This window comes from Molothrus aeneus, chromosome 7, assembly GCF_037042795.1.
Source record: "Molothrus aeneus isolate 106 chromosome 7, BPBGC_Maene_1.0, whole genome shotgun sequence".
Taxonomy (NCBI): Eukaryota; Metazoa; Chordata; class Aves; order Passeriformes; family Icteridae; genus Molothrus; species Molothrus aeneus.
In genome coordinates, this window is record NC_089652.1 from 35,292,501 (window position 1) to 35,317,500 (window position 25,000).

Genomic DNA, 25,000 nt, shown 5'->3' on the forward strand with positions numbered 1-25,000 from the left:
GTGAGATATCCAGACATAACATATGGTGCAAAGATTGGAATTAGTGAAGACCGATCACCAAACTTAGATTGCAGAAGGCAAAAAATAAAACCAAACAGTAGTACCTTCGGCAGATTTTATTTTTTTTTTAATTTTGGAAATGTCAAATTATAATCTAAGTGTCATTCAGCTGGGTGGTGCAACCATGAAGGTAGGTATGGTGCCAATTGGTCATTATTTTATATTTCATGCGATTTTTCATGGGTATTAAAATGCTGGTATTTGGTGCCTGAAATGTGGATCCCTGCTTTGCATGTCCTATTGCTAGAGCAGATCATTAGGAACTTATTAGTGAACTGGCCTGATTCCTTGAGCGTATTTATCATACTTAGCTCATGCAGCATGTGACCAGAACAGGAATAAACTTCACACCAGAGCCCTTCCATCCTGTCAGTTGTGAAAGTGTGGTGTTTCTTTAATTTTAAAGAAGCAGAAGCAGGGAGATGATGAGTATGATGGACTGCCGGCCAAGAGCAAAGGGCTAGGAAACACCAGCATGGAAGAAACCCAGCAGGAAAAAAATATAAATGCTTTTAGATCACTGAAGGATCCCAGCTTCCAGGAAAACTCAATCTGCTCTTTTATGAACGTGATCTGATTTTTTTTCCCTGGGACATGAGAGCACGGAAAGTCAGGCACAGAAAAAACTCCACTTTCATAACAAAGTTGTTAAGAATGAATACCAAGGACTATGCTATTTCTTTTTTTTTTTCTATCCAGTCACAGCTACCTTCAAATCCCACTGTGAAAGTTCACATTTAATAAGGTGTGATTAACGAATCCTCAAGGAAGCCAAAATTGTGTTATGAAATGAAGGGGAGATCTGGCAGCAAGGAAAATACAGGAGAAACCACAGCTAAAGTAACCCAAGTGACAGGGAAACTAGTAGATGCCTGGAAATTAGGGTTCAGACTGCATCTCTTTGTAAGAGATTTTCCTAGGTCTGCACGCATACAAGGTTTCTTTTTTTCCTTTATTTCCCTTTATAGTAAAATTGAAAATTCAAACTTGATAAATTGAATTATAACAGTATTACTTGCGTGAACTGTTTCCTAAATCTGCATTTCTGCCAATTTAACCTGTTGGTTTAAAGTCAAACTCAAAGAAAACTCTGGGCTTTGAGCTGTAAATGTATTTTGGCTTTGAACCTCCAGCCTTGACCTAGGGGTGCACCAAATCCAGAGCTGGAGTCAGCTACCTGCGATTCAGGGCACAAGTTTAGCCACGAAGGGGAAATCCCAGAGTCTTAGCTCGGGAGATTTAAGCACGATCAAGTCACTTACTCAAATTAGCTTAAAATCCCAAAGCACTCTCAGCCTAAGCGCTCTCAAACCCCAGCACTGCCAGTGGAAAACCCTCACGGGTGAGGTGGGAGCTTTCCCAGCACTACCAACACCCAGAGGGATGAACCTCTGCCCTGACCCACTTGTCCTGCTGATTACCCTCAGAGCAGCACATTGATGTCCCCTCGCTGATAGCTCAATAATTGCTAATTTTGTTTCTTTTTTTGCTCCTTGCAGACTTTCTGCTTTTCCTCAGCACCGTTTTAGTGTCCTCCTCACTGAACTGCCCACATTATCTCAGTCCCTCCCTCTGACTTACTTTTCCCTAACATCAACAAGCCCAACCCTTGTCTTGTTCCACTTCTCCACCATCACTTCTCCATTACTTCAAATTCCCTGATTTTTTTTTTGGCACACTGCATCTGATGCCCACTACACCCTTCTCTGTCCCAGACTGGGAAAAATTTGAGGTCAGATTGGATGGAACCCTGAGCAACCTGCCCTAGTTGAAGGTTTCCCTGGTCTGGACTGGATGACTTTTAGTGATCCCTTCCAACCCAAACCATTCTATCTATGATTCTCACCCCACAGCTGTGCTCCATCCAGCTCCCAGCACTTTTCCTTTCCTCAAACAGAAGTCAACCACCTCCACTGCTCTGATCCAGACTTGCCTCCACCCACCCTTCCAAAGCCTGGGTGATGTGCTTGTCCCTCAGTCTTTGCCTGCTTTGCTCATCCCTTGCACATGGCACTCGTGCCACACACAGATGTAGCCTGGCAGGGAATCATCCATATTTTATAAATTAATTTAGAAATGAACAGATGAAAATACTTCATATTTTCATATTAATTTATGTTAGCACTAAAAAGGCAATGCTAGAGCTATTTAGTCTACCACAAGGCCATATCAAGGCCTCAGTTTTGATCTGAGGGAACCTGACAGCTTGGGCAAAGTTCTTTGTTCAGACACCACATAACATACCTTAGCAGTGCTCAGTGTGCAGCTGTTACAACACTAATTGAAATATGTTTTTAAATGTATCAGGTTTCCGAACATTTGCAGAATTATTTTCTTCCCCTCATGTGCAAAACCCAGTATTGCAGCCGTTTAAAATGAGTGTTTAATCCCTACAATGTGTTAGTAGGTCATAAAACAAAACTGGGCTAAGGTATTTTACACGGGGGATGGTAGTAAGTCTGCAATAGTAGGTGGATGAGGAGGACCTACAACTTCAGGAAACCATAGGATCCCCAGCTGGTTTGGGTTGGAAGGAGCCTTAAAGCTCATCTCATTCTACCTCCTGCCATTGACAAGGACACTAGACCAGGTTGCTCCAAGCCCTATCCAACCTGGCCAGAGCCTCACCACCCTCACAGTGAAGACTTGCTTTGTAATATCTAATAATATCTCCATAATATCTAAAATCCTACTATCTAAACCCACTCCTCATTTTGAAGCCGTCACCTTGTCCTAAAGCACTGTCATGCAGTGTCACAAAATTCTTAACATCATTGGAGCAGAGATAAGTCAAAAGGAAGCAGATTTGACATCCCACTCCACAGGTTGTATCCAGTCCCATCCAAGATCCCCTGTGTCATCCATGGAGGATGGATCTAGGAGAGATGCACCCAAGGAAGCTCACAGGAGGGCTCACAAAACACTCGTGTTTCATCAGATGGATGAGTGATGTAGATGCCACATTTTGCAATGAAATTAAATTATAAATCTCTATCAAATATCTAGAGAAAATGTTTCGGCCTTTTTTGCTTCATTGAAAAACATGGGTTCCTGTGGGGGCCCACACTCAATCTACAGAGGGGAAGTTGTAACTAATCTGTTTGCAAAGTCTCTAAAATTGCATTTCTGTTAAAACAAGACAACAACAGCAAAAAAATCTCTGATAGTAAGTATCTCAATCTTCCTGGGCTAAAAGTCTTTGACTGAAAAGCTGTGCATTTCCCATTTGCAGTGGTATAAAAGTCACAAGACATCAGATCACAAGCTGTCACTGGTCCCAGACTAAATATCACCCATCCCTTGCCTAAGGCAAGTGGGTCTCTTTTCCATGGGAGGGGGCCAAACAGAAATCCCACTCTTCAGAGGAAAGAAGGAAACATTTTTGTGACAGTGTGTTTTTTATTGTTTTTTTAAGGCAGTTCTTTTGAAGCTCCTCGGGGGTTTGGATGTTAGATGTAGTCCCAATGGAGATGGATTAGTGGCCAGAGCATAGCAAGGCGGTCAAAGGTGCAAGATAAATGCAATTTATATATAATTGCCCAAGCTGCACCTGTTTCTTTTTCAATAGGAGACCTTGTCTGCAGACACAAACATAGAATATATCCCTTTTTTTTCCTTTATTTGAGTGTAAAATGGGGAATTCTAAACTTGTATCAGACTAAAGCAAGAAAAAATAACCTTTAAATAGCATGTAAATTTTTTATGAATCAAGCTCTAAATAAAGAAAACTCCCAAGCTGGGAATTCAAAATACTAGCCAGAGAGAGCTGATTTGCTACCAGGCTCAAGAACAATATTTAGTTTACAGAATCAATCTGGAAATAAAACTAGTGCTTGCATCAGCATGAAAGCTACAAAAATAAAAAAGAGGTCTTAATAAAATATACAGTGGAAAAGGAAAGGATGAAAGCCCTAGCACAGCTATGAGGCCCTCGACAGCCCACAGAAGTAATAAAATAGAATATGATGTAATATAGAACAACAATGAAAGGATTTTAAATTTCTAGGTAGGATTCTGAAAAACTGTTTCCAGCTTTTGTTGCAGAGCAGGCACGCTGAGAGTTCCCCTGTGAAGCTACAACAAAGCTGGTGTGTGGCAGACACGGGCGTTGACGAGGGCAGAACAAACATTAACCTTCACCTTACTCCTCCATCACTGGACCAGGAGCCAGGATATTTCTGTATTTCTAGATGCTCCATTTTTCTGTTTGCTCTCCTGCTCACTCACCCGCTCCTGGTTTCCCTCCTTATCAGAAGCACCAAGAATTTTTTGCGCGCCAAAGCGCCCATGCTTTGCCGTGAAGGCAGCCACCTTCATCACATTTCATAAGGAAAGTGTCTTGAACCTTGTGCTAAGCAGCTTGGAAAAATCTGAGATTAGACACATCCCATATTGGCTCAACTAATTTCAGCCTGTCCAAATTAGGATGAGTCTGTAAGATTCCACAGGAAAAGCATGTGAGCACTGGATGCCTGTGCTACCTGCCATGCTCTGCACCCTAATTACAGCGCTGCATCCCCTGGCTTTAGGCAAACAGGACCTTGTGAAACTCAAACTCTAAGAGGGACACATAACTTCTCTCAATATTCAACGGCATCTCAAAATTAAATTGTCAGAATTTGGTTCTGCAACAAACAGTGGCCTCTACACTAAATTTGAGAGGAGCCAGAACCAATGTAATTCACTCATTGCAGTAACACAAGAAATTTTCCTTGTCCCCATGAAGCTGAAAGCCATTACAGAATACCACCAATACTGCACAAATTAAAAACTATGGATTGTGAAATCTGTGGCCCTTTTTCTACTGTGCTCCAGCTGTGGCAGGCATGGTGTACAGAGGTAATCGGAGAGCTCTTTGTCCTACGGCTAGCTGCATGGTCCCACCAAAAGTTCTTGGGCTGACAAAAAGAACTGGCCAAATCCTATTCTTCTTGCCCTGGCACAGAAACTCAGCTCCACTGCAACACCCAAACATTCCTGTTTTCTCCTTTACAACACTTGATTAACCATAAACAATGATTCAGACAGCTTATGTAATTTTACCTGTCAATGTTTTGCTTCAAATGATTTCTCTGTGATAAATTTTTAGGGGTTTCTGTCTGACTCTTTTAACTCTTGTTCTATCACTAGCTGCAATAGATACACAGACCTTGAGAAGGGGTGACAAATAAAAATCTGATTGTCCCAAAATTCTAATAAAACACATATATTCTTTTTACACGGAAAAAATGAGATTGTTACAAACAATGTGCTTCTCCAGGAAAGACAGAAAACATTCCAATTCCTCCTAAAACAAGTTTTTAATGAAGCTACAACAGGTCATGATCAGCTGCTCAGAAAACAGCAACACCTTCAGAAAAAAAGACTTTTTTTCTCTTTTTCAGGTTTCAAAAAGTTGGTTGAAAAACCTGGGCCTGTTCTTAGAATGACCCCAAAGGCAGAAGAGGGTGTTACTTTCAATTCAGTTCCTTCCACTGAACATGGACTGCAGTTTCACAACTATGTTATTAGTGCAATTGCAAACTCTGCCTGAAACTATCAAATTAATTTGAAATTCACTTAAGGGGCACCTGAGCCATCAGCCAGAGTGCCAGTGCAGTGTGCCTCCTGAAGGCTGTGCATGAGGTATTTGGGCTGGTCCTGCCAAGCCCTTCAGAGCTCCCACCCACTCAAACACTGCCATGATGCACTGAGGCTCCATAAAAGCAAACACTTCCCTGATAATAGTACTTCCCTCTTTATCCAGTGAGCTCCATCACAGGATATCATGAATTAATATTTACAACGCCCCAGGGAGGCAGGCTGGTATCATTTCCCCATGTTTCAAAGATGGGCGAAGGTGAGAGAAAGATGAAGCAATTTACTGCAATTCACTGAGGAAGTCTGTGGTGAGGCAGGGGAGAGTGCAATGCTCTCAGTGACTGTGCCTCTGCCACAAGACCATCCTTCCTGTCCCTAAATGCCAGGCTCCAGCCTGATGATGTGCTGTAGTTCTAGCATATTAAATCTGACACCCTATGCATGTTCTGGATCATAAGGCTGAGTCCCATAAAATTGACGGACGTGAAGTTGAGAAGCAAAAAGGGACAAAGAGGCAGGAGAGGAGTCCCCACGTTGCAGCTGTGTGGCATTTTTCTAGGCAGTAGGTTCCCATGCTACTTCAAGACCATAACATATTTTTGCTATTACAAATGCAGTTTATTTTGCAAATCAAGGTGATTGCACACATTTCAGCTTGTCAAATTTTCAGCCTTTCAACCATATGTCTGTCGACCTTATGGACTACCAACTTTATGGGATTCAACCATATGTCCAGATCCCGATATATATGAAGGCCAGTTCTAACATAAGAGCTTTACAGTAGTAGTGTAGTAAACCATAATGTTTGCAGATGGCTGTAATAAAATCATTCAGGAGAGGAAAGGTGCAGGGACGTAAAGCCTTCAAAGCTTCTTCTACTGAATAAACAATTTGATCTGAATTATGTAGTGGCAAGCACATTCTGCCAATGAACTGGCTGATCTAGTCTAAAATGTTGCTTTTAATTTTCTTTCCTAATCCCACGTGTATTTTAACTTCCTTTTGTATTTTCCTTTGTGGGATTAGCTTAAAATTTGGAAGAAAAGTATAAGAAGGAAAAATAACAAAGTAAAGGATTTGGTTTTAAAGGCACCGTCCACTTCTGAATTGTAAATTTTTCATCTGTGAAAAGCCAAAGGGTTATGTGGGGCCTGGAAGATGTAGTAATAGAGAGGTATAAGGTTTTTACCCTCACATGGTGAGATTGAAGGATGATGTGACTTGCTTCATTTCCTGAAGCAGGACTCAGCTTTCAAAGTTAAGGCAAGTTTCCTCCTGAGTAAACTTTTTCTAACTCTAGGAAGTTGGAGTTTGGTTTATGTCCTGCTGCACAATAACTCAGATGATAATTCACATTCCCTTTGTCCAACATAACTTGATATCTCTATTATTTGGGAAGCTCCGGTCCCATTTTCCCCTAACTGAAACATGCTGAGCCAATGTGTGGCCCTCAGAGAGCTCTGTCCTGGCTGACAGTGGGAAGGGAGCACTGTTTGTAAGGGGAACCAAAACCAGCATAGGTGTGATAGAAGGTCTTTTTCAAACCAAAGTATTTTTTAAGCTGACAGTGTGTGGTGAGCTTTGGCAAGCTTCCTTGAACTAGACAAAAATCACTTCCTACTCAGGAAAGAAGGGAACCTTCCCTGGGAATTAACTGGGAAGTGAAAAAGTGAACTGCAACCTGCTTATGCTGCTGGTGTGCAAAATCACTGCGAGAGGAAACCCCCTGAGCTGTTGACTTTCAGATAAGTTGGCCAGAGCCAGCTCTCATGCTGCTAACGTCAGTGGCCCTTTTCCTATTGGATTAAATGGAGCAGGGTCAGATAGTGTCTAAGAAACAAGAAATACACTGTCACTCTTTCTTCCCATGCCAGACTTTGTGTTGACTAAGCTGCAATTGTTTCTGAGTGCTGGGGTCATTTTGATAGAGGGCTTGGCCTGGGAGACGATGGTTGCCACAGCACCTACCAACACTTACCCTATCACACCTAACTGCCCTTAACCACGCAATAACTATCAAGAAAAATTTAAAAAATAAGCCAGAACAGAGAAAAAGAATTTTTTGAAAGCCTCAGCACCTGCACAAATGTACTCATGAAAGACAGTGAAGAACAAAGCACAACCCTCAACCCTGCCCTCAGTGTGCCCTACCTGTGTGCTCGTATTTGTGTCGCAGCAGGGAACTGCTCTTCTGGAATGTCTTGTCACATAAGTCACATGCGTACATGCCACTTTCTGTCTTCTTGATCTTCTTTCGGGACAGACAGGAGTCGGAGTCCGTCATGTCGTCGAGGCCGGACATGTAGTCTGGGGTTCCATCAAGCAATTCTCCCTGTGAGGGAACCACTCGTCAGCAAAAGCTGCTCCCACCACCAATCCTGCCCACCAGCCACCCCAGGGAAGTTACAATCATTCCTTGGTGGTCCCTCTTAGCTTAGGAATATGAATAATGAAACTACAGCTGGTGGAAAGTATGGAAATAATGAGGAGCCTTCTACTTCTGTGCCTCAAACCAGCTTTCTGTCTTTGAGCACTCTGCAGTAATGTGGTTTGCACAAACCAACAGCAGCACTAAATTTACCACATCAGCACTAAATATTTCCAAGAAAGTGTGATGGGAAGGCTCTTTGTGGCCATCAAAAGGTATTGTATTATTTTACAGAGGTAAATGTAAGCAACAGCCAAGGGATCATTCCTTTCAAAATTCCAAAACTTGGGTGTATTCTGTATCTGTGGAAAGGTTTTAATTGAATTTTATATTTAGGTACAAATGTTATTATTATGCAATCCATTTAAATGTATGTCTCCCGACTAAAGGCCTCAAGCTATATTTTTATATTTAATTTTGTAATTTGAAATAGGGAATATTAATAACACTTTTTATCAATGTTCTATCTATGTTAAAACAGCCTTCAGCATTAAGCAATAATGAATGTGGATCAGTAAATTATTAAATTTTTTGATATTTATTTTGTCTCGATCCAAAGAGAGTGCAAACTTGCATGATAACATACATTTCCATTTACTATCACACAGTTCAGTTTTCTTAGACTAGGTTTGCACTAATTAATATTAGAGAAGATTAAATAGGCTTAAATACATTTACAAAGAGGGCAGATGTACTGTAAATTGGAATAGTGGAACAGCTGTTATGGAGGTGCAGTGCTATTTATGCTCCTATTGTGCAAAGAGGGATTACAGTCTGTAATGTAAAACCATACCTGATTTTCACATTTGAAACTATAAAACATTTACTAGTCAGTAAAATTACTAATGGACGGTAATAGGACATGGGGGAACAGGCGCAAATGTAAGAAAAAATTATTAATCTATAATCAGTTAATCTCATTTAACTAAACTCTGTACATTATAGCTGAATGCCCAGCAAAAGGCTATAAAAGTACAAGACTTCTGTGGAGCTGCTCTTCACTGCAGGCATGCAAGGGACAAGATCATTTGCTACACCTGTGTTGACTCTGGAGAAGAATTATGGGTTGTACCTGGGCACGAAGTGCTGACCCAGATTACGTGTCCAGGGAAAGACTTTGTCTGTGATTAAGGGCCCTGGCTGCTACCTCCCAAATAATTTAATTTAATCTCTGGGGTTTTTTCAAAGCTGTTCCAGATGACTGGCAGGATTAGAGGACTGAGTCTGGGAAGACTAGTAGGTGGCCCAAAGGAAGGAGCTATGGGTCAATGTTTCTCATCCCCCAGACATTCATGAGAAGAGCACAACTTTCTCATGAATAGTGGGTGAATAATTCCCCAAAAATATAGGGAAGGAATCTCTTTCAATGGTTTACAGCATCTATGAGGGTCTATGGACATCTGCTTAGAGGCATTCAACTTTGTGCCCGAGTGTGGAGGTGACACCAAAGGGGTCTCCCACTGCTCCCTTTCTCTGTGATGAAATGTAGTTATGCCTTGGAGAGATAAATTTCCCTACAAAGTTTCCTTCTTTTTTTTCTCTAGGATACAACTTTTTATGGACATTATCAATATTATTATATTGCTATACAAATCTAATAAGAAAAGGCTGAACTCTTAACAGAACAAAGATCATTATGCCTGTTCAAAGTAAATGGTACTGCTCCTGAATCCAAGTAGAGGTACTCTTAAGTTAACTGCAGTTTATTTTCCTATTCCACCACGTCTTTCCAAGTTCAGACTTAAATAAACTCTGCTAATTTTGTTGGAAATGTTGATTATAGCTTTGGGCTTTTTCTTCTCTAAGAGGACACATCGCAAAACACTAAATTCTAGCCTTTCAAAGTGGAAAACAGTTGAAACCATTTACCTGAAATCCTTGTTTCCGCTGGTACTTTCTCCTTTGCTGCATATCGGCAAAAGTAGCTGCTCCAGTTGGGTAGGTATAGGCCATATGTGGTAGGAAGCTCATCTGATCTAGTCCTGGGTATGGTCGCAGCCCAGGAATACTGGTCTGGACTGGTGGCATAAAAGTGGCTGGGGGAAATGCGCTCTGTGGTGGAAGTGTTGTGTATAAAGGTTTGGCACTAAATGGGTTCATACCAAATACTGGGTTAGTGCTTTTATCCAGATTATTTGAATTAGAAAACTCCTTCTTGATAAAAGTCAAGTTCAGCGGCTCATCTGAGTTTTCAGATGATGAAGAAACACTGTTGTGTTCTAAACTTACACTATTAGCTTTTGTTTTGTTCTTTGTGGCTATAATACTTTTGGGTTCCTTCATTTGTTTTGGTAAAGACAAGTCCAATGGCTCAGCCTGAAGCTCCTCAGAAGAGAAACTGTTTGGAGTGTAAGAACTACTGTGGGAGTTTTTAGAAGATGTGGAAGAAAGATTTAAAGGAGAAGGAGTATTGCTCCTAGAGTGGTCCAATTTATCAACTGGCTTAATATTGGTAAAATGAGGAGGTTTTGTTAGCCTGAGAGGAGTATCACAATTAGTAACACTGTTATGGAGTTCAGCTATAGATGGTGAAGTTATAGAGTCCACAGGCTTTATTGGAGATCTGGCTGACAAAGAGTCTTTAGTGGGAGTGTTGTTGGTGGCAGCCAGCGCCACCTTGGCACTGGCCCTTTCCAGTGATGGTGACCTGGAACTTGAATACTGGTAGACTTTCCTTTGTTCAAACCATTCCTTCACAAATTCCTGAGGAAGGCCAACAGCAATGGAAATTTTCAGTAGTTCATCAGAGTTGGGCTCCATATTCATAGCATAATATGCTTTAAGTACAGACATGTGGTCCTTGTATGGGTTGATAGGGCTAGTCATTCCTTTCTCAGAAAGTACTGATGACAGCAAGAGGGCTTGCTTATCAAACACTCCAGGTTTGTTGGGAACCATGTTCTCATGAGGCTGAAGGACTGCCTTGATTTCTTCGTTCATTTTACACAGGTAACGCTCATGCTGATGCAACGGAATGGGACCAGGAAAGCTTTCTTTACAGAACTGGCATGAAAATGGAGTGGATACGTTGTGGTTCTCTATCATCTTGTCTTCAGTTACCAGGTCTATTAGGGTTCGCAGCTTCTCTTTTTTAATGTTATTGAGCTGCCTCCTCGAGTCTGTGGTCAAGCTCTGGAGGCAAGCTTTGGCTTCATTGACTTTCTCTAATGTATAGTCAATAATACTTTTAGTGGCACCATTATGACTTACTACTGGAAGACCCACGGGGGGAATATTGGGGGAGGTAACTCCTTGTTCCTCGGCTTGAGAGCATGAATCCTTCATGTGGTAAACCTTCAACTTGGAGATCTCTTCAGCCTTGCAGTCCATTTTCTGCCTGGAAACCGTGTTGTCCACAATCTGTAGGACCTTCTGCACCTCGCTTAAATTGCTGCCTACTGCAGGAAACCCGAGCAATGGTGCTTCCATCCCTACACCTAAGTGCTGCATTGGACTTTGAGCAGACGCGTGAACTCCTAAGGGGCTGGTTGCTCCAAGTCCACCATTCATAAAAGGACTAGTTGCACTAAACCCATGTGAGGCCATAAGAACCTTGTACTCATTGAAATCTAGTGGTTCTGTTTTAATTTTCAGTAGGCCTGTTTGCTCAGACATACTAAGTGGTTTGCCATTCTCCAGCTTGTTTCTCAGCTGTGTGATGGCTGAATTAGTAGGAGAGGAAGATACAGAATTAGGAGAAGAACCCGTCTTGATATTGTTTCTCATTCTGCCATTTACAGAGATCAAACCAATACACTTCTTGCTGCTGATGTGCGAACTGTAGGAGCCAGAATGGGAGAAACGCTTCTTGCAGTTTGGACACTCATATGGTTTTTCACCTAAAATGATAATTAAAACCAAATGTTAATTATCATTCTTGTTGCTATAATTTCAAGAGGTTGCATTTGGTATCTGACTGATCGCCTGTGTATCCAGTGATTAATAGTGAAGGAAATATTAATTCTTTGAACATGGCCACACACCACCACTGCTTTGCCCTCCTCTTTCTACAGGTTTTGAGGTCAGTTTGGACCCAGGGTCTCCAAGTGGCAAAAGCCATCAAAGTGTGAGATTGCCTCCAGACTGACCAGGGCAAATCACAGGTAAGCACCCTGTAGGAAAGACAGTCAAATCAAATTTAGACTGTTCAAATTTGATCTGTTTCTTTTTTATTTTTTTCTCCCCCAGAATGGAATTTTCACCGGATATGAGGACCCATATGAGAAACTGAGTCCTGATGTTAGAACCTCCATGTAAGTTTGTGCCTGCGCTGAGCCTGGTGACATTTTGTGTGCTGAATTCTGCATCAAGTAGGAGAGCCAAAATGCCCAAGTCATTCAATCTGAGAGGCTTGGCAGTTTCTTGTTATCTGAGAATATGAGTTGTATTTCACTCAGGGGGACTTTTTATTTTGGAAAAATATAATGGACTCTTCAGGCTCCTGCTGCACAGTGATGAATGAACGCTTCTGAACTCAAACTGCCAAACAATCTATATTATTTGCAGGAAGCTTCACTATTTCCAAATCTTTTAGCAAGACCATGGTATTAACAGCATGATAAATGAGGATGACTCAGATATCACTTATGAAATACCTTGGTAGCTCCAAGAAGCCAGAAGCAGAACTGTGTAAATTTTAAGCAGTCTTTAAAACTCAGCTAATTAAACAAAATGCAAATGAGCACACCAGCACCTCCGCTACTCACCACTGTGAATTCGCAGGTGTTCCTTCAGATGGTGTTTATATTTGAAGGCCTTGCCACACTCAGTGCATTTGAACTTGCGATTGCCTGCTCCTTGGGTCAGCATTTGGTGCTGGGAGGAAAAGAAGAAAACAAAAGAGATACCAACATGAATTTTATGCAAGAGAAACCATGAATTTCAAGCTCAAAAAACAAAAATTAAATTAATGCAACTCTGAATTCGTCAAGCAGACCAAAAGGTCTGCATGTACATTTATTTGTCTCATCAGCATTGCAATAAAAATCAAAATGTTGGCAGTAAACCGAAACAAATGAGAAAGTACTTTCACATGAGCATTCGATATTTGCTTTAGAATTATTTCCTAAGTCTCTCATCAGAAATGTCTTGCTTTAAGGTATCTCACGATGAGAGAAACAGTTTTATAAGAAGATTTGTGGCTCTTAATATTCCTAGCAGATTCTGAACATGTGGGACTCAGCTTGTTTAAAAATTCTGTTTACTGCATGTGGAGGAAAGAAACACTGTCGTAAGTGGCATTTCGTGTAAGATTTAATTCATTATCAAGCAGGAGAGACTGCATCTTCAGCATAAGCTGCTGCTGGAAATGTTTTTTAAAATCACAGAGCAGCAGGAAAGACTTGAGCTACCTTTCGTGCCATGTTTTTCCCTGATGCTCTTCTGAGGGGTGAGGGAAAGTTGAAAGTTAAAAGGGGTGTAAAGATATAATCAAAGGAAGCTGACCTTTTTGCAACAAGCAAGGAAAGCCCCATGACTTTGAATTTGGCGAGAAAAAAAAAATTAATTAAAAAATAATTATTATCTTGATAATCATGTAGCCACTCTGGATGCTCAAGGTAGGAGGTCAGCCTTTTTCAGGCAACCACGACACAAAAGCCTTTTGCAGGAGCAGGGAGGGGGAAAATGGGGGGAAAAAAAAGGAAGGAAAAAAAAAAAAAGGCAGCGCCGAAACGGTATGACAACTGCGAGGGTGTGCTGCCTCTTCCCACATTCCTGGCGAGACAGATGGTGTTACATGGGACACAGGGAGGTTTGTTCAAACAGCAGCAACCTTCAAAGATCAAGCAGAGCCCAGCCCGCTGCGCGCCATTGAGGGACCCGCGCTCATATGTTGCTGAGTTGCATAAACAAACAGCAACAGCTGTTTTGTCTCCCCCCATCGCCCTCCGAGGACTACTATAAACTTTAGTTGTGCCACTGTTAATATGATACAATCATTTTAATTTACTAATTGTAAATGCCATGAGCAAATGAGGGGACTTTTCAACACCAAAGCTACCATTCATAATGCGCCAGTACCAGCACGCTCTTGCATGTGAAATTTCAGGCAGTTACGTTGGATAAATATCCAGGCGGGTTTTGTTCCCTCCCCTAGCGTTTTTAATGATACGAGGCAAAAGGAAGAACCTTACAGTGGATCAGGTTAGGAAAAATATACATGGGAAAATGTGTTTGTCTACTGGAGAAGCCATGGGAAGGAAAGAAAGGAGAAAGCGCTCTGGAGTCATTTATATTGATTTAAGATCAAGCAAAAGATACGGTTCTCTTAAAAATGCTAATTGCAAGAATCGTGTGATTAGGAAGATGTGTGTTTGCCTAACTGAATTTACCTTCTGCTGAGAGAAACCTACCAAGAGAAATCCAGCAGATTGTGATTTTCAGGTTTTTAAGAAAAATAAATACAGCATAAAGCCTTTATAATTTGACACAATGCACACATCTATTTATTCAACTTTTAACCACGCCATTTGAGTTTCCATTACAGCCCTGCTTAAGATGGGTTTTTAGGAGTAATTCTCCAGCTAGGAGCAGTTTTTCCGCTGGTGTGTAAAGAATTTTGTGGCACAGGTCTATCGCCAGCCCATCTAGGACCACTAGGGAAGCTCAGTCACCTGTTTGAGACACCAGCATTTCCTTAAATGTGGCACTGATATAATATTACATGTACCCCATCGAGGAAAAAATGGCTTTGATTTATTGCAGATACGCTGCCGGGCTATACAAATGAGAGCAATGCCCAATTCTAGTGGCACAATCACAAATGATAGCCTATATGTACTGTCGGAAGGGTTCTTCTCAAAATGTGTAATTATGTCTAACAAACGATTATACAAAATACGCATAATTTCATGTGATTGAAAAGGTTACTCAAAAAGTAATGAAAAAATATTAGCGGATCTTTTAGTATGTCTTGGAGCTCCTATTTGCAACACTGCAAAGTAAAACTAGGTGAAAAATGGAATTAAAATTGCTGAGATGTTTAATAATGTATAATTAAAATGCTACAGTTTCATTCACTTTTTGAGGAACATAAAAACGAAACTAAAGTCAAGTTAAAGTGCAAATAAAATTTCTAAATTAGAAATTAACACACTCATTCGATCGTGAACATAAGACTATTAAATCATATTAGAAGAGACCATCAAAAAATCATTTAGACCTCAATTAAAGCTATTACCATTAAAAGATCTGCATCTTCAAAATGCCATGAAAAATTAATAATGATTGCCAATCAAAGCAATATCGTTTCTCTAAGGGGTTATTACAGAAAGAAATCACTTAAAACCAGCCCCCCACCTGATCTGTCCCTGGCTTGTGTGTCACCATATGCCGCTCGAGCTGGGTGCGGTAGGCAAACGTGTAGTTACAGAGAGGGCACGAGAAGTTCTCCTCGTTCTTCTCGTGGCGGTACTTGATGTGCTCCTTGAGGGACGTCAGGCGCTTGTAGCCCCGGTCGCAGTAGGGGCAGGTCAGCAGTTGGGCGAAGGCATCTGGAGTTCCAGGTGGCAGGTCTGCACCCCGGCATGGGGAAGAGGGGGGGGGGAAGAGAGAGGCAGGCCAAAAGGTCAGCAAATCAATGGCAGCTCATGGGCTGATTGCCCGGGATGGTATGAGAGGAATCGCCGCAATCTGCTGCCCGGGAGGGAGGGACGGCGCTTCCACCCGGCGGCGGGAGGCACCGGCACCCGCGCACGCCCACGGCAGACTCGCAGGGCCCGCGCTGGACCCCGCCGGGAAATTAATTATGGGCATCACTCCTCCCGCAGACCTGGCTGGCTTGAAAACTAAGAAATACTTTTCCTGATCAATTGGCAATTTGCATTCCAGCCCCAGCTCATTATGTTACTTATGCCATTGACCGAATCCTTCCTACTGACTCTTCTCCAATTATTTATCAAGGCATTGGAGAGCAATAGGCTGGCTACTCTGTCTTTTGTTGCATTAAAACTCTATTAAAACTTCCCAAACTCCCAAGTAGAGCAGCAGCCTTTCTCCTGTTTAAATTCAGCTCTTCAGTTCACCCACCAAATAATACAAATGTGCTGACTAAAAAATCACAATACACTGAAATTACAGCCCCAATCTTTGCTCATGAAATTCCATGCCGCTGCAGCTGTTCTTCAATTTTTAAGGTAAACACCCAGGCATGTAGTGCATTTATAATTGCAACAGCTGCACGAGGTCAGGATACTGGCTAAAAATGAATTACAGCCTCACCATTTTCTTCTTGCCCATTGGCCTCTGGAGTGCCAAGGCGAGACAGTTCCTCAGGGGCTTCAGGGTAAATAATGGCTGTGTCGCTGCGCTGCAGGTACTCTGCTATGCTGACTGCATGCCCATCTCCTTCCTCCAGTTTCCTTTTGGCAAAATATTCCTCAAAGTCCGACGTGCAATTTGCGTTCTTCACTAAAATAAGAGAGGGGGAAAGAGAAAGGATGGTTGAGTGCATCGTCCCAGAGAGCCTGGGCTGGTCAGCATTGTTAGAGGTTGAGCAGATGTACTGGAGCTACAAGGCTTGGGCTGCAGCTGGATCCTTGCTCCCACCAGCCTTGCTCCAGCTCCCAATAAAATTAATGTGGGCTTTCCACCAGTGTGGATGGAAGTAAGGGCAGGCAGTTAAATTAACAAGAACACGGGGGTCTACAGGGCAGCAGGAGAAGTTTATGAGGCTTGGGTAATGCAGGTAATCTTTCATTGCTGGAACCTGAACAACCTTCACGGGGCTCCTGGGGGTCCCACAGCTTTTGGCATGAGCACAGCTCGACCTACAGGACTGAGCTCAGCTGCCCCTGGATCCCACAGACCCCGAGACAGTCCCCACGTGGGACATGACAAGGTAGTAAAAGACCAAACTTTCTGAGACAGGTCTTTCCTCAGGCTGCTCTTTGTCAGGCACAAGAAGAAAGTTGCTCACATCTTCCCGCTTTTTTTTCCCTCCCTGAAAATTAACTTATACTGAGAGAATGGGTTGTTTTAAAAACTTATCGTTTCATGATTTCTGCAATAGACCCACATGGTTTAGAACATTACAAGCCCAAAACCACTTTGACAGTCCATACAAGAGTTTTCTTTCTTTTCTTTAAATGTAACCTCAATTTTTTATTATCCATGCAATGTCCATGAAACATAATACATGCTCAGCCACAAAGCATCCTGTTACTAAAATTGTGCTTTTCTCCTCTAAGTATGAACACTGCTTACAGGAAAGACCTTAAAACTCTGGGATGTTATAGACAAATAATAATAGAATTATACTAGAAAAGAAAAAAAAAGGAGATTACGATTTTCTTCCTCTAAATTGTGTTACTTTGTTTATTAACAAGTCTTGAGAGACACAGTTGGTGGCAGGGAACTAAAGATATTTGTTTTTAACTGACCATAAATGAAAAGAACAACTTATGATTGATTAAATTTTTAATGTATTTCTGCTGAGGTGAAATAAGAAAATGAGGAAACACCATGGACTATTCTGGAGTTCATGTAAAAGTAAAATACTAAACAGCACAATTCTGCTGTCAGTGATGCCAGGGAGCAACATGGAGTAAACACATGGAAATCAAGGGATTTATGGTTTTAACCACTGGAAATGAGAGACTAACCAGCTCCTTGGTGTTTAGAAATGGGTGAAGGGTTTGCCTCAGTTTCCTATGAAAATGCAAGGCAGTGACGCTGGCAGTGAAAATGAGCCATGACCTCTGACTGGGGCACAAGTGGGAGCCTGCATTGCCTGATTTGAAGCTCTGATCTCGGCGTCATCGATAAAAGTAGATATCCGTCTCTGTAAACCTCATCCCTTTAGCCGATAAAATCAAATCCTCTGGCTGAGACAAATATGCCCTATTTTTCATACCAGCTGAGCAGCTTCTCAACTGTTCTGCAGTATTTTAGTGACAGTGACCAAATGGCACAGGGCATGGGACCCTCGTTTTGGAAGGAAACTTCTGTTCCTATCACAGTGGTTTTGTAGGGAATGGCTCCACCACCACAGAGTTCCTCTTGGTCCTACTGCAGCTCCAGTTACCCTTTGTTATTAGCATGAGAAACAATTCTCCCCTTTCAATGCCAAAATAAAGCAGCTTCTAGAGAAGGGGAGTGTGAATGTGGAGAAGACAGAGTACTTTACCTCCATGTTGTTCTGGGAGAGAAATATAACAAAATGGTGGTAACTGAGTACACCTTATGCACAAAAGCATCACAGCAAGTGTAGGACTTCTTGTTTTCATCAGGAAAAAAAAGAGCTGAGGCTTTACTTTTTAGGCTGTAAATCTAACGTGTCATTCCCCTGTTATGCCTGGATCTTCCAGGTGTTACAAGATGGAGTACCCTCTGGCTTAGCACTACCCAAGCTCCACTCCTTCTCTTCTCTTAGCAATAGATCCAAGGAAAACAAGTTTAATTTTGCCAAATCTAGGCCATGTGTCAATAAGTGAAGCAAGGAGAGGAAGTTTTTCTCCAGAGAGGAGAAATGGGATGGCTCCATGGGATGGTCCCATGTGTCCCTTTTCTCCCCCTGGTAAACAAGGGGTACTTGGAGTTTGCAACTGCATTTTTAGGATTAGGATTCAAGCTACCAAGCAAGGCCTAGAGTTAATATTAGGAGTTTCCATCCCCAACTCAAACCAAATGAGGTTCTTCCTTCATGCCCCCAAGTCTATCTGGAGGCTGATCCAACAGGCTGTGGAGGACTGCTGCGATATTACCAGCCTTGGTTTCCTAATTCTCAGGATTATTTAGCTTCTATGTCTGTACATGCAATCCAGGAGCTAAAGCAAATGTTTACGTCTACATTATAAACCCCTAAAAACAAGGGGATTTAGTGGAAAAGCTGATAGACCCTTCACTGAAACAATACAACCAGTGCTGCAAAGCTGCAGATTAACACAAATAGTCAAGGATGTTCATGTGGGTCTGGTTTCTCACCAGCAGCATTACTGACAATTCAGACGTGGCTGGAAGCTCACATAGAGGTACTAAAAAGACCCATCTGACAACCATTAAGTTTGTCTCTCATCTTCTGGGTGGAAGACTTGCTTCCCCCCTCCATGCCCTGATTTATTTTCCATGTAGAAAGCCATGTTCCCAGACTCCTTGTGGGCTGACACTGCACACACACTGCACATCCCCTCCTGCAAGATCTATGGTGGGTGACCTCACCAAATAAATCCTTTTTTAAATTAATTATTGGAGCCTGGAGAGCAGAAATATTTTCAGCTCCAAAAGCTGATGTGGCTGTGTCACATAAAAATAAAACACATTAAGGAAAGCTATCTTTGGAGGCATTTAGGACCTTTCAAGATAAAGTGGGAGAGAGGTCCAAGGAGCTTGGGAGACCAGTTATTTTGTGTGGGAACTCGTCCTGCGAGATGGTGATAGCTGCCCTTAATCGCAAACAAAGCTAATAAAACCACAGCCTTCATTAGCCAGGAAGTGAGAGGCCCCCATTGGTACACACAGATTACAGCCTGAAAACGGCCTGTCCTCCAACCTGCCAAGTTTTGGTTCTGTTTTCCTCCCCCTGAAAGTTTTTCTTTCCCTTCTTTAAATTATGTTAAGAGATCTTTATTTGAATTTTGTCAGATGTTGCTAATCAAAACCAGGAAAATTTATCTGTTTGTTTGCAGGGATTTTGTTAATCTGTTCTCTGCAAACATCCCACTTGCAGTAACCATAAAAGGTAGAATAAAATAAACCATAAGAATTTCTTCATTCACCTTTTAAAAAGCTCTTCTGCTAAACATCACATTTGCAAGTCCCTATTGCAGAAATCCTCAGAAATATTTACAAATTCATTTAGTATGACCAAAATCCTAAATCTTCACCCTAATGTCACTTCTGCTTTTACACTATGAAGCCTCCATGGCTCATTATAAAAATGCAGCTGATTAATGTAGGGATAACAAGATTTCTCTTAAAGTACTTCTAGGAAGTGGCTAGTCTGACAACAGCAGAATAATTTAATAATGGAGACCTTTTCTTTTAGTTTTCTTTCTCCACTAATAATGTTTTGCAGAGAATTTGATGCTAAAAGTGCACCACAGATATTGCATGCACCTACAGAAACTTTCTGGTTGGATGTACGTTTTCATTGGGTTGAGTCTCAGCCTTTATTGAACATCAGTATTAGATCCCCTATAACCTGCAGGGAAAAACTGAGGCCCAACACTCAAGACAGGCCCAAAGCCTATAGTGTGGCTGAAGAAGAAAACTTTGAACACTTCCCAGACTATCCAGGAAGTATCTCCAACAGCTCAGGGACTGATTTCTTCCCTTTACTTGTCAAATAATGGTTGAGGCACCTCACTGGGCATGAAGGGGAGCTTTTACTCCTAATAAAGGAAATTACAGGTACTCATAGTCACCTGGAATCTCCCTCTCAAGGTGAAAAAATTGGCATAAGCATTTAATTTATAAAAGCAGTTATTATGCCTGAGTAATCTGACATTGCTCTTAAGAGTCTATGGAGATTGCAGCAACTGAAGAAACATTATTACCCAACCTGACAAGGCATCAGCCTCCACTGAAAGAGGTCTGAACACCTCAAAAAGTGACAAAAGACTTGAATTTAACACTTTCAGAGCAACTTGTGGTGGTTATTTGAGCAAGCCTCCATCGTAGCTAGAGTAAAGAGGAGCTTAGGACTTGCACAGGACATTTGGGGAAGGAATTGATAGGAGCACCACACAGAGAAGCTCTTGCATTTTAAAAATGCAGACCACCTAAATGCAAAGCACTCCTTGGGCCGTGAGTTTGCAGGGCATCAAGCTGGGGAGGGGTAACCCTTATTTTTTTCCATAGAAAACTGGTTCCAATAGAGGCAGGACACCTCATGGACCCCACTCAGGGCTGGCAGAGGGGCTCGATGGCACCCCCAGAGAGATTTCGTGAGGCCAGTGATGAGCTGCAAGACAAGGACATCAGATACTGGAAGGGAAGGGACTAAGAGGACACGAAATCTTCCCCTTCAAGCAGACCACATTGCAAGCATGAAAGAGTCAAGGCCTGTTATGGCAAGGAAACTATGTGCAAAGGAAATCACACGGACTGATAGGGGACCTCAAAGGCTCTGCTAATGGTAATTCAGATAACCATCAAACCTTGTTTCTGAATCAGATGTCTTTTAAAATTCTGTTTCTCCAAGTGCTAAGCATAATTTGTCACTTTATTGCAGCCTCTTGGAAATAAAATAAGCTTTTGAGATACATATGTAGCCAATTCTGCACAGGAACATCATTAAGTACGTATGTAATGATGAACTGTGCCTCGGTGCCACCCTCCTTTCATGCATAATAAATCTAATGGATGAAGAAAGCAGTGATATGGTTTTATTTTCCTATTATTTTCCCCCTCAAGAATGATAAAGTAAATTTCTCGTGTGCTTAAGAAGAGCCCTGGGGTTTTATGTGGGTGTTACCAACATCAGGAAAGTGTGAGTAATAAAATCCTTGTGAGATTTTGGTACCACCTTTTACAGTAATATTTGTGGAGAGTATTACCTATGAACTAAATTTCATAATGGAATGGATAGAAATGTACTTGCACTAGAAAACTCTTCCTTTTAGCTGTGCAAATCTATCTGCAACATCCCAAATTGTGACAAAATGCAGAAGAAACACTGGGTGATGTATGGCATTCAGCTGTGCTGAGGATAGAGTGGGGCCTTTGGAAAGAACATGGTAAATCCCTGAATTCATTTGGATTAGAAAATAGCAACAGGAACCTTTTGCTGTTTTGCTCTGCTACAAAAAAAGAGAGCTGGCTCAGAGGTGATGCCTGCTAAATATCTCTGTCACACTTCTTGTGCCACCAAATGTATTGATTTCTAAGAAGAGTGGAAAGAAAGAGATGCTAAAAGTGGGAAGAAAAAAAAAACCCCAACAAACGATTAGCCAGAAACATTATAATCTCATAAATATGCATTTAAAGTGTGTGTGTGTCTATGGATCTATGTAAGGGGTTTATGTGTGTCTTGCTGAAAAGATGTTTTCAGTCCCTGAAGCAGTTCAAATTTGGGGCTGCCAAGGAGGGTGCACCCCATCCTCATCATCAAGCTCTTCACACAGTCTCTCTCATTAAAAGGCCACTGTATCTTGGCCCAGCTAATTTAAACTATCCAAGGTTCACCCTGCCTGGGAAAACATCTCCTCACACTGCTGAGAACTAATATCTCCCAAGGATGCAGCTACAAGGAGCTGGGCCTAAAATGCTGTGGGACACAGGAGAGGTAGCAAGGACTTCACTGCGTGAATTGGTCACTGCACTCTCATTATCAAGTTGGGAGGAATTAAAAACCAGGAGAATTGCATCAGTATTTTCCAATTCTTTAACTGAAAACAAGAAATAGATTGTTTTGTCCCTCCCACTCCTCATGCACAGCTAGCTCTGCCTGAACCCAAAGAAAAGTGATGCTCACTCCATGCAAGGCCTTACCTGTACCATTGTTTCCAGTGGTCTGAATTGTGGCTTCAGGCCCCATAGTGTCATAATCTTCTTTCATTTCCTCTGTGGAACAAAGCATGCACACTTTTAGCACAGGCAGGGTGGAGGATGGCTCAGAAAGCTGGGGAGCACGCTGCGGTGCCGGGGAAGATCCCGCTCAGGGAAGGAGAGAAAAGGGCTCTTGTAGGCCCCTACACAATGGCTTTGTTCTGGGAAGTGAATGAGTTCAGCAGTGCTGCAGGGACGAGAACTTATTTACTTTAAACACGGCAGAGAGCGGTGGAAAACAGAACTATTTGTTCAGAGTAAACCAAGGGCTTTTCCCAATATCAAATCTAATAAGCAGTCGGGTGAGAAAAAGGGATTTTTTTTTCTTCTTTTTGTTTCCTACTTATTAAAAGAAATAATCAGTTAACAGCGACTGTGAGATCTATACCTGGAAGAAAATGCAAATGCAGAAGGAAAATGTAACAACTTCTTGTATCTCCCTCTCTATCTATCTATCACCACACAGATCTGAGCTGTCACTGTCATTTTAACCTCATTTGAGGCACAGCAAGTATTAATATTGAGTGGTGCAGAAATGTGACAAATCTTCAACTGTAGGAAGTTCTCCTCTGCCACTACTACTTGTTTGCATCTTCTGTGCACTGACAAAGTCTGCCTTTATGGCCATAAATCGGGTTAATTCACATGCAAATGAGCATGGCATGTATAAAATTATTTATTATGTATTTTTATGGATTGGTTTACTTTTCATTAACCTGGGGGTTCAGAGTGAATAAAAATAGCTTTTAGAAGAGGCTCCATCACTGGGGAGAACAATTTTCCTGGATGTTTCAGCCTGCCTGGCACTGCCTGTCAAACTTGGTTTCTTGCTGCCAATTTGTTAGTTCATGTGCAACAGGTATTCACACATGCAGCCTGGATAGGATTTAACCTTCCAAAGGGTTTTCACAGGCAAAAAAAAAATTATACAGAGCATTTATTTCTGGCCTTTTCAACTTCTAAATACCAGCCTTTCCCTATCTGAAGACATGCACAAACACACAACCTCTCCCTTTGCTTTTCTTTTTAAGTGAAAGAATTTAGTATTTGAGATTTAAGTGAAAAAATCTCCTTTAATCATTCACAGAGATGCACTTGCAAGAAATTAAATGGCACAAGGCACCTAGAAGTGGTTCAACAATGACCAAATAAATTTTAAAAAAGGAGAGAGAATTTCCCAGAAACAAACACCAGTCAATGATGATTCAGGAAGATGGATGCTGCTCAGCCAATCAAGTGATAGACTGGCAAGAAGATCAAAGCATGCTATTAAAATGTTATTGATACATGAAGCATTAAAATTCTTATTGCTCTTTTTTTTTTTTTTCTTTTTTTTGGTGAGAAAGATTTTGATGAGGACAGAGACTGGCCCAGTATTAATCCATTTCCATGACAATGATTTGACTGAAGATAGGGGAATAATATAAACAGAGCACATTCTCAGTTCATTCCTAAAATTGTAATCTTGTAGTATTCTTCAGATGTCACACTCTACAAGTAATTAGTTGGTAGAATAACAGGTTCTAATTGTATCATTCTAATCAAAACTAAAGCACAGAATGACTTAATTCAGAGCTTTACAACCAGCGTACAATACTGTGGTATAAATATACATGTTTATGGCTTTGAAGCTTAAAAAAAGAGAAAAAAAATTAATGAAAGCTCTTAAGTTAAAATATGCAGGTACAAACAGATGCTAAATTTGTACAAAAGCATAGAATATGCAGACCAGATGAAAAATATTTGTTTAAACTGTACAGCAGACAAGCCAGCCTTGATTCTTTTCCCAGATCTGGCATTCTGCCTCTCTAAGGATCATTTTCACGGGGTTATCTTGCGTCCAAAACATTTAGGAGTTCAATATGTATTAATAAAATGTTGTCAATTATGATAATTGATCTGCTGAGCCAGCCTCACATCTGATATTTTTATTGCAGCCTTCCAGAAATTTTAATCAAGGTACAGTGTTTCTGAGAAGTTCAGCCTTCAATATAAATATAGCCATTGTGATTTTCTTCCTTGATCATCTCATGTGATTTCTGGTAGTAAGGAGTCACAAGTATCAGAAGTTTTCCATCTGAGGGCATGTCTACCCAGTCAGCAAGGGGAAAACAGTTAACAGCTTTTTTTTTTCTTTTTTTTTTTTTTTGCATAATAGTGGTAATGTTCAAGATTTTTTGCTGCACTTCCTTCCTCATTGCCATTTTCTTCTGTGGTAAAGAGAAGTTACAGTGTCTAGTTGCTTCCCAAAAATTATTCAAGGCTCACAAAGGCACTGCCCTGCTTCTCACTTTGTGCAGGTCACCGGGGTACATGCTGCAATTTTTCATGTACGTTTTAATTCTCATTTAGCTGACGCTTGCACAATTTAACCTCTAGCATTGCGACACTCAAACATGACTTTTCTTTACCTAAACCTGCCCTCTTCCTAAAATCTGTGACCCT

At 41.4% G+C, this 25,000-nt stretch overlaps 1 protein-coding gene across 3 annotated transcripts in view; it reads right to left on the bottom strand.

Annotated features, from left to right (window-relative positions):
- Positions 1 to 25,000, bottom strand: part of ZEB2 (zinc finger E-box binding homeobox 2) — a 114,189-nt gene that overhangs the window by 3,197 nt on the left and 85,992 nt on the right. For all 3 annotated transcript variants that reach the window (XM_066554028.1, XM_066554027.1, XM_066554029.1), the window contains 6 exons: positions 22,499 to 22,570; positions 16,289 to 16,477; positions 15,368 to 15,582; positions 12,775 to 12,883; positions 9,938 to 11,907; positions 7,792 to 7,972 (listed from right to left, as the gene is read on the bottom strand). In XM_066554028.1, the coding sequence (XP_066410125.1) occupies positions 7,792 to 7,972; positions 9,938 to 11,907; positions 12,775 to 12,883; positions 15,368 to 15,582; positions 16,289 to 16,477; positions 22,499 to 22,570 (2,736 nt within the window). The remainder of the gene's footprint in view (positions 1 to 7,791; positions 7,973 to 9,937; positions 11,908 to 12,774; positions 12,884 to 15,367; positions 15,583 to 16,288; positions 16,478 to 22,498; positions 22,571 to 25,000) is intronic.